Consider the following 9,633-nt stretch of genomic DNA (forward strand, 5'->3'; position numbering starts at 1 on the left):
TGGGCTCTCTGACTGAGCCGCTCTCTTCATACATTGACTGGCTATTACGCCCTCTCTTGTTGGATGTTCCTTCCTACATAAAAGATACAGGGGCTTTTTTACAAATTCTGAAGGATTTTGAATGGCATGATTCGTATTCTTTGACATCTATCGACATCGAAAGCCTGTATACTCGTATACCACAAACATTGGGAGTAGAGACAATCAAATGTATTTTGCAAAATACGCCTACTGGGCAGGACACTGTTGACTTTATTTGTGAGGGACTTTCATTCATTCTAAAGCATAATGCTTTTCAATTTGATGGCCAGTGGTACATGCAGACGGTCGGTACCGCGATGGGTACCCCCGTCGCATGTACCCTGGCAAACCTCTTTCTTGCCAGGTTTGAAGAGGAGTATATTTATTCCTCAAGTAATCCCTTCCTCCAACATATCAAGCTTTATGCTAGATATGTGGATGACATATTCATGGTGTGGGATGGACACCAAGATGCTTTCATCGATTTCGTTGAGCACTTGGGGACATCCAACACCATGAATATGCGGTTCACCTCGCAATTTGGAGGTACTAATTTAGTCTTTTTAGACGTCAAATTGCATATAAACAGTAAAGGTTTGATCACAGAGGTGTATCGAAAACCATCAGCGTCCAACTCACTATTACACTTCAACAGTGCCCATCCCCCTTATGTGAAACGTTCTCTTCCCTTTAGCCAAATCTTAAGGGTTAAAAGAATTAACAATGACCCTGAAGGATTTGAGCGGCAGTCAGCGGATTTAATTAATCGTTTTAAAAAACGAGGATATCCTCTATCAGTTCTTAATAATGCGTATGATAAAGCAAAAGCTACTAATGTTGTTATGTCCCATAAGAAAAAACATGAAAAAAAGTTTATCTTCAGTTTCAAGTTCGGACCGCTTGATAATCATATTAGATCAGTTATACGCAAAAATTGGCAGATCCTAAGTCAGGATAGTGACCTTAAAGAAGTTGTGAAAAGAGGTCCCCTTTTTGCCAGTCGTCGGAGCAAAAATATCAGAGATCTAGTAGTCAGGAACCGTTTTACAACTGATAGAAATAATTGGCTCACTGATAGTGTACCCACAGGTAATTTCAAATGTGGAAGTTGTAATTTTTGTAAATATCACTATACAGGAGATCCAGTGAGAGTTGGACATATGCAGCACAGAGTACGAGATTTTATATCGTGTAGAACTTCCCATGTTGTATATATTCTGTTTTGTTCATGCCGAGGTTTTTACATCGGCAAAACTATTCGCCCCCTGTTTGTCCGTATCAGAGAACATTTTAACTCTATAAAAACAGGAAAGGGTGCCCCTAGATTGATAGATCATGTACGGACTCACCATGCGGGAGATGTTCAATCTTTGAGGTTTGCGGGTTTGGAGCGCGTCTCACTGCCGGAGGGCGGAGGGGATTTGTGCTGGCTTTTGCTACGTAGAGAAGCCAGGTGGATCATACGCACCAATGCGGCAGGACCATCTGGTTTCAATGAAAAGGTCGACATGTCCGTGTTTTTGTAAACTGTTAATGTATTCATCTTCAATCGATATCTGGTTCCCTAGAATGTGTTCTAAGTTCATTGTTTTTAATAGCATGTTGTTTTTAATTCTCACATTATTATTTGTTGTTTGAGCAATAGAGGGGTGGAGTTTAGGACTAGATCCGGTCCATATAACACTCCTTCAGTTCATTCACCATTAGGACCCGTTGAAGTGCCAGCACGCACGAAACGGCCGTTGTCCATGGCAGATCCTGCCCCTCCCTGCTGTCCACTTTTTATGTCTCAATAAAATGATGCATACCACACTAGGGTAAGTGCGCTCCTATTTTTTTCTTATCCTTCTACGGCCACACACCAGTACAGCAAGATGGACACCTACTTTCAACATCTGTAGTGTTCTTGGACTGTAAACGATAGAGACTTCTGTTCTATAAGCGCTTAATGCGTTCACACTGTTTTTTTTTATGTTCTTCATTTACCGTTAGCTTTGTGGGCCACATTTTTCACTATATGTTAATAAACTTTATAAGCTTCACATGGCCTCTTATTTTTAGATTTATTGTTTACATAGTTACATAATGTATAAGATAATATATTATTTATATATATATATATATATATATATATGCAGAACTAGAGTATTTGCATAAATAGATATGTTTATGTAGACATTGAGACAGAAAAAGGAATTGCATGGGTGATCAACAAAATGGTACACGAGAGCACATCAACCCTAAAAAAATGGAAATTGGAACAGTTGCGCTACTGCTGGAGATGCTGCCATGGGACAGCCCCTGGCCCATTGAAAAAGTCACAGTACTTCTCCCTGCAAATCGTCGCATCATCAGAGTTCCTTCCGGATCCAAGACTTTCCAAGCCTGAAACCCTGTGCTCGTCTAGACGCCATTCGCCCTGGGTTACATCTCCGTATGCAGAGTCTACATATTGTGGAGGGCTGTATGCACTGGCATCACGGCGGTGTACAAAGTTGTGCAGGACGCAACAGGCAAGCACCACAGAGTCAATAGACGAGAGTTTCATGTTGAGTGCAGTGTGGAAAACCCGAAATCGGTTTGCCATAATACCAAAAGCATTCTCCACAACGTGTCGCGCTCTGGAAAGTCTGTAATTAAAAATGCGTCGCTCCGGTGTCAGAGTTTTCTGGGAGAAGGGCTTCAGAAGGTTGGGATGCAGTGGGAACGCCTCATCTCCGACAAACACAAAGTTCATGTTTCCAGTAGTGTCGCTGTTGGGCGGCAAGGCCAGTTTGTGTTCTTTCAAGCGCTCCCCAAAATCAGTGTGCTCCAAAATTCCTCCATCAGATACTCTACCGTTGATCCCTACAGCCACACTTATAAATTCATAGTTTGCATTAACGAGGGCCATGAGAATAACGCTGAAATAACCCTTGTAATTGTAGAAAAATGAGCCGGAGTGTGGTGGTTGGGTGATGCGGACATGTTTCCCATCCAAGGCCCCACCACAATTTGGGAACTGCCATTGCTGCTGAAATCCATGGGAAATTTGTTTCCAATCATCCTGGGTCTCCGGGAAAGGCATGTAAGTGCGGTGTAAAGCTGAGACGATTGCATTACATGTCTCTGGGATGATGACGCTGAGCAGGGATCGGGAAATAGCTGCGCAGTAATGCAAGTTTTGCATAGACCTGCCAGTTGCCAGGAACTGCAGTGTGACAGCCAGTCTCTCATCCATAGGGACAGCAGCTCGCATCCTGGTATTTTGCCGCCTGATAGAAGGTTCCACAGCAGCAAGTAGCACATTAAAGGAATCCTCCGACATTCGCAGGTAGTTCTTGAAATCATGCGGGTTGTTCTCCTGCAGTTCCCTTATTAGGCCCATATGGGACAATTGATTCCTCTTCTGCAGCCACTGTCTGGTCCACATGCGGCGCTGTTGCTTAGTACGAGTGTTCCGCACGTGAGCCTCCAGCTGGCGGTGAGCTTCAACCAACAACGCAGCCGCTACAATCACCGGTACATCTGTAATAGATATGGCAACCTGAAAAAGCCAAAAAAAGAATTAGTACTTATGATTTGGTAAACTGACACAAGACATCCAATACTGTAAGGTAGCGTTCACACATCGCGTATTTGCCGCATATTATACGTCTGTTAAATACGCAGGGCTAATAAGCAGTGTTGACGCAACAGCCGTTCCCCATAGATTCCCTAAAATCATTGTACAAGCCGCTGAAATGCTGAAACCAGGACGATGAGCACTGTGGCTTGAAACCGGGAATGCCAAAGAGTGATTTCAGGAGCCGGCGCCACAACCGCAACGCTGTGCATACACGGAGACGCTATAGCGATGCTGATCGCGGACCTCCTCTGGGCGTGGTTAGGCGGTGCTGTTCAGCTACATTCCAGGTAAAATGGCGGCGAGACAGCGTTGTGCTCCCCTTGGCCAGACAGAGCTCCGTTTTTTTGTCTCCAAAATGACTGCCTGGGAATATGAGGGTCTTGAGACAGCACCTGCCCACGAAAACCAGCACAAGCAGGAGGTACTGCGCCGCATTGATGGGCAGATGGAGAGGCGGTTCGGCATCCGCCGCAGTGTGCTCCAGCTGCGTAAGAAGTGGGCAGACCTGAAATTTAAGACCCCACAGCTTCTGGCAGAGTTGCGGGCGGAGACAAGTCAAGGCAAGTACCAGTATGGGGGAATCGGGTAACGCACGCTGCCGGGAGGGGAAAATGTGAAAAATGGTCAGGTCAGGGGTTCCAGAATCTCCACCAACATATAATATTTTGGGATGTCCGCAATTGCCGGGAGGGGGGAATCAGGAGACGCGCGCTGCCGTGAGGCGCTTCCTAGTGATGCAATAATACGTGTCCCAGGCCACGCAGAGCATTGAACACCAGAGCCCCCAGACACTGGAGAGTATAGCATCACTGGGAAGAGTGATCTCTTTTTTCTATATATGTACGTACATTTGGCGACTCAAAATTTCATTTGGCTCCTAACTTTTGCCGCCAATGGCGCCTAGGTATTTTATTTTAGTCTAGAGCCATGTACTTTTGGTGTCTAAATATTGCGGTTCTTTAATGTTTGTGTAGAGAGACGGCGCCGGCAACAGGCACCAGCCAGCAGCCCTTCATCCGCCACCAGCGGCAGCCAACAGCCCGGGCCATCACGTATGTTAACCATCATTCATTGCAATTTTATCACTGCATACAGGACATTAGAGGGGAGCTAAAATATTGTATACATTACAGATGCAGTAAGGAGCAGGCGCGCTTTCACCCCTCCGCAAGCATCTACACCACCCTTCCGCCACTCGTCTTCTTCCTCGGGTCGGCGGTATTCTCACCAGAGGCAAGCATTCGTAAGTGACCAAAACTGCGAGCGGTTCCCCACAGCGTGTTCAATTGTTAACCAGATATGTATTTGCTTCCTTTTAGCTGCGGCAGCTGTGGCCCGAACGAGGGGTTGGGAGGTCAGCAGCTCTTCCGCTTCTTCCGGGGATGAACAACCGGCGTTCCTTCTCCGTAAGTATACAAACAGTGGGAGGGGTTATCGGTGGGATGTCACATTTGACAGCGAGAAAAAAAAACGTTCTCGCCCTCTGGGACAGGACCAAATTGAGTGTGTAGTAAATCTCAGGGTATGTTCACACATGCCGTATTTGCAGCGCAATCACCGTCCGTTCTCCGACCTCTTCTATCCACAGAATCGCCCACCGTGAGAGAGCTGCTGACCAAGCAGAAGCGGCTGGAGAGGACAGCAGCGTGCCTGCTGGAGGCCGCGACAAACATGTCCCAGCAAGGGAAGCAGCAGGGCCGCACGCTGCAACACCTGTTGGCCCACCGCCGTGGGAGGATTTGATTGTGTTTTCCTTTTTTGTTTTGTTTTATAGTTGTTCAAAAAAAAAGTTTTATATTACCGTTATGTTGTGTGCTGTTTTAACCCCTCTGTGACCTTAGACGTACTATCCCGTCGAGGTGCCCTGGGCTTATCTGACCCTGGACGGGATAGTACGTCATAGCCGATCGGCCGCGCTCACGGGGGGAGCGCGGCCGATCGCGGCCGGGTGTCAGCTGCTTATTGCAGCTGACATCCGGCACTATGTGCCAGGAGCGGTCACGGACCGCCCCCGGCACATTAACCCCTGGCACACCGCGATCAAAGATGATCGCGATGTGCCGGCGGTGCAGGGAAGCACCGCGCAGGGAGGGGGCTCCCTGCGGGCTTCCCTGAGCCCCCCGCAGCAACGCGATGTGATCGCGTTGCTGCGAGGGTCTCACCTCCCTCCCTGCTCCCTCCAGCCCCGGATCCAAGATGGCCGCGGATCCGGGTCCTGCAGGGAGGGAGGTGGCTTCACAGAGCCTGCTCAGAGCAGGCACTGTGAAGCCTGCAGCGCTGCATGTCAGATCAGTGATCTGACAGAGTGCTGTGCAAACTGTCAGATCACTGATCTGTGATGTCCCCCCCTGGGACAAAGTAAAAAAGTAAAAAAAAAAATTTCCAAATGTGTAAAAAAAATAAAAAAAAATATTCCAAAATAATGAAAAAAAAAAAAAAATATTATTCCCATAAATACATTTCTTCATCTAAATAAAAAAAAAAAACCAATAAAAGTACACATATTTAGTATCGCCGCGTCCGTAACGACCCGACCTATAAAACTGTCCCACTAGTTAACCCCTTCAGTAAACACCGTAAGAAAAAAAAAAAAAAACGAGGCAAAAAACAACGCTTTATTATCATACTGCCGGACAAAAAGTGGAATAACACGCGATCAAAAGGACAGATATAAATAACCATGGTACCGCTGAAAGCGTCATATTGTCCCGCAAAAAAAGAGCCGCCATACAGCATCATCAGCAAAAAAATAAAAAAGTTATAGTCCTGAGAATAAAGCGATGCAAAAATAATAATTTTTTCTGTAAAATAGTTTTTATCGTATAAAAGCGCCAAACCATAAAAAAATGATATAAATGAGGTATCGCTGTAATCATACTGACCCGAAGAATAAAACTGATTTATCAATTTTACCAAACGCGGAACGGTATAAACGCCTCCCCCAATAGAAATTCATGAATAGCTGGCTTTTGGTCATTCTTCCTCACAAAAATCGGAATAAAAAGCGATCAAAAAATGTCACGTGCCCAAAAATGTTTTCAATAAAAACATCAACTCGTCCCGCAAAAAACAAGACCTCACATGACTCTGTGGACCAAAATATGGAAAAATTATAGCTCTCAAAATGTGGTATTGCAAAAAATATTTTTTGCAATAAAAAGGGTCTTTCAGTGTGTGACGGCTGCCAATCATAAAAATCCGCTAAAAAACTCGCTATAAAAGTAAATCAAACCCCCCTTCATCACCCCCTTAGTTAGGGAAAAAAAAAAAATGTATTTATTTCCATTTTCCCATTAGGGCTAGGGTTAGGGCTAGGGTTAGGGCTAGGGCTAGGGTTAGGGCTAGGGTTAGGGCTAGGGTTAGGGCTAGGGCTAGGGTTAGGGTTAGGGCTAGGGTTAGGGCTAGGGTTAGGGCTAGGGCTAGGGTTAGGGCTAGGGCTAGGGCTAGGGTTAGGGTTAGGGTTAGGGCTGGGGTTAGGGCTAGGGTTAGGGCTAGGGTTAGGGCTAGGGTTAGGGTTAGGGCTAGGGTTAGGGCTAGGGTTAGGGTTGGGGCTACAGTTAGGGTTGGGGCTAAAGTTAGGGTTAGGGTTTAGATTACATTTACAGTTGGGAATAGGGTTGGGATTAGGGTTAGGGGTGTGTCAGGGTTAGAGGTGTGGTTAGGGTTACCGTTGGAATTAGGGTTAGGGGTGTCTTTAGATTAGGGTTTCAGTTATAATTGGGGGGTTTCCACTGTTTCGGCACATCAGGGGCTCTCCAAACACGACATGGCGTCCGATCTCAATTCCAGCCAATTCTGCGTTGAATAAGTAAAACAGTGCTCCTTCCCTTCCGAGCTCTCCTGTGTGCCCAAACAGGGGTTTACCCCAATATATGGGGTATCAGCGTACTCAGGACAAATTGGACAACAACTTTTGTGGACCAATTTCTCCTGTTACCCTTGGGAAAATACAAAACTGGGGGCTAAAAAATAATTTTTGTGGGAAAACAAAAAGATTTTTTATTTTCACGGCTCTGCGTTATAAACTGTAGTGAAACACTTGGGGGTTCAAAGTTCTCACAACACATCTAGATAAGTTCATTGAGGGGTCTAGTTTCCAATATGGGGTCACTTGTGGGGGGTTTCTACTGTTTAGGTACATTAGGGGCTCTGCAAACGCAATGTGACGCCTGCAGACCAATCCATCTAAGTCTGCATTCCAAATGATGCTCCTTCCCTTCCGAGCCCTCCCATGCGCCCAAACGGTGGTTCCCCCCCACATATCGGGTATCAGCGTACTCAGGACAAATTGGACAACAACATTTAGGGTCCAATTTCTCCTGCTAACCTTGGAAAAATACAAAACTGGGGGCTAAAATATAATTTTTGTGGAAAAAAAAATATTTTTTATTTGCATGGCTCTGCGTTATAAACTGTAGTGAAATACTTGGGGGTTCAAAGCTCTCACAACACATCAAGATGAGTTCCTTAGGGGGTCTACTTTCCAAAATGGTGTCACTTGTGGGGGGTTTCTACTGTTTAGGTACATTAGGGGCTCTGCAAACGCAATGTGACGCCTGCAGACCATTCCATCTAAGTCTGCATTCCAAATGGCGCTCCTTCCCTTCCGAGCCCTCCCATGCGCCCAAACGGTGGTTCCCCCCCACATATGGGGTATCAGCGTACTCAGGACAAATTGGACAACAACTTTTGGGGTCCAATTTCTCCTGTTACCCTAGGGAAAATACAAAACTGGGGGCTAAAAAATAATTTTTGTGGGAAAAAAATTTTGTTTTATTTTTATGGCTCTGCATTATAAACTTCTGTGAAGCCCTTGGTGGGTCAAAGTGCTCACCACACATCCAGATAAGTTCCTTAGGGGGTCTACTTTCCAAAATGGTGTCACTTGTGGGGGGTTTCAATGTTTAGGCACATCAGTGGCTCTCCAAACGCAACATGGCGTCCCATCTCAATTCCTGTCAATTTTGCATTGAAAAGTCAAACAGCGCTCCTTCCCTTCCGAGCTCTCCCATGCGCCCAAACAGTGGTTTACTGCCACATATGGGGTATCAGCGTACTCGGGACAAATTGGAAAACAACTTTTGAGGTCCAATTTCTTCTCTTACCCTTGGAAAAATAAAACAAATTGGAGCTGAAGTAAATTTTTTGTGTAAAAAAGTTAAATGTTCATTTTTATTTAAACATTCAAAAAATTCCTATTAAACACCTGAAGGGTTAATAAACTTCTTGAATGTGGTTTTGAGCACCTTGAGGGGTGCAGTTTTTAGAATGGTGTCACACTTGGGCATTTTCTATCATATAGACCCCTCAAAATGACTTCAAATGAGACGTGGTCCCTAAAAAAAAATGGTGTTGTAAAAATGAGAAATTGCTGGTCAACTTTTAACCCTTATAACTCCCTAACAAAAAAAAATTGGTTCCAAAATTATGCTGATGTAAAGGAGACATGTGGGAAATGTTACTTATTAAGTATTTTGTGTGACATATCTCTGTGATTTAATTGCATAAAAATTCAAAGTTTGAAAATTGCGAAATTTTCAAAATTTTCGCCAAATTTCCGTTTTTTTCACAAATAAACGCAGGTACTATCAAAGAAATTTTACCACTATCATGAAGTACAATATGTCACGAGAAAACAATGTCAGAATCACCAGGATCCGTTGAAGCGTTTCGGAGTTATAACCTCATAAAGGGACAGTGGTCAGAATTGTAAAAATTGGCCTGGTCATTGACGTGCAAACCACCCTTGGGGGTAAAGGGGTTAATTAACTAGCGGAGCCGGCCAGGACCAGCCAAGCCAAGGCAGACACAAAAGAGTTGGTTTACCTTTCCATATAGTGTGCGCACAAAATGGCAGCCAGCGCAAAAGAGTTTGCTAACCGCATCCTAAAGTGCCTCCATCTTGTGCATCCGCTTGCCAGATGCACAAGATGGCTGCCAGATATGTTTTTTACATCATTTTACCTTGTACATAGATAAGCATTGCTGCATAGCCATAACTATAC

At 45.0% G+C, this 9,633-nt stretch overlaps 1 protein-coding gene across 1 annotated transcript; it reads right to left on the minus strand.

The window, feature by feature from the left end:
• Window positions 1-2,290: 2,290 nt before the first annotated feature.
• On the minus strand, window positions 2,291-3,259 carry LOC138643259 (uncharacterized). The gene has a single exon (XM_069732197.1). It carries the CDS (start codon window positions 3,257-3,259, stop codon window positions 2,291-2,293), a length of 969 nt encoding a protein of 322 aa, XP_069588298.1.
• Window positions 3,260-9,633: the final 6,374 nt, after the last annotated feature.

This window comes from Ranitomeya imitator, chromosome 1 (assembly GCF_032444005.1).
Source record: "Ranitomeya imitator isolate aRanImi1 chromosome 1, aRanImi1.pri, whole genome shotgun sequence".
In the NCBI taxonomy this organism is placed as follows: domain Eukaryota; kingdom Metazoa; phylum Chordata; class Amphibia; order Anura; family Dendrobatidae; genus Ranitomeya; species Ranitomeya imitator.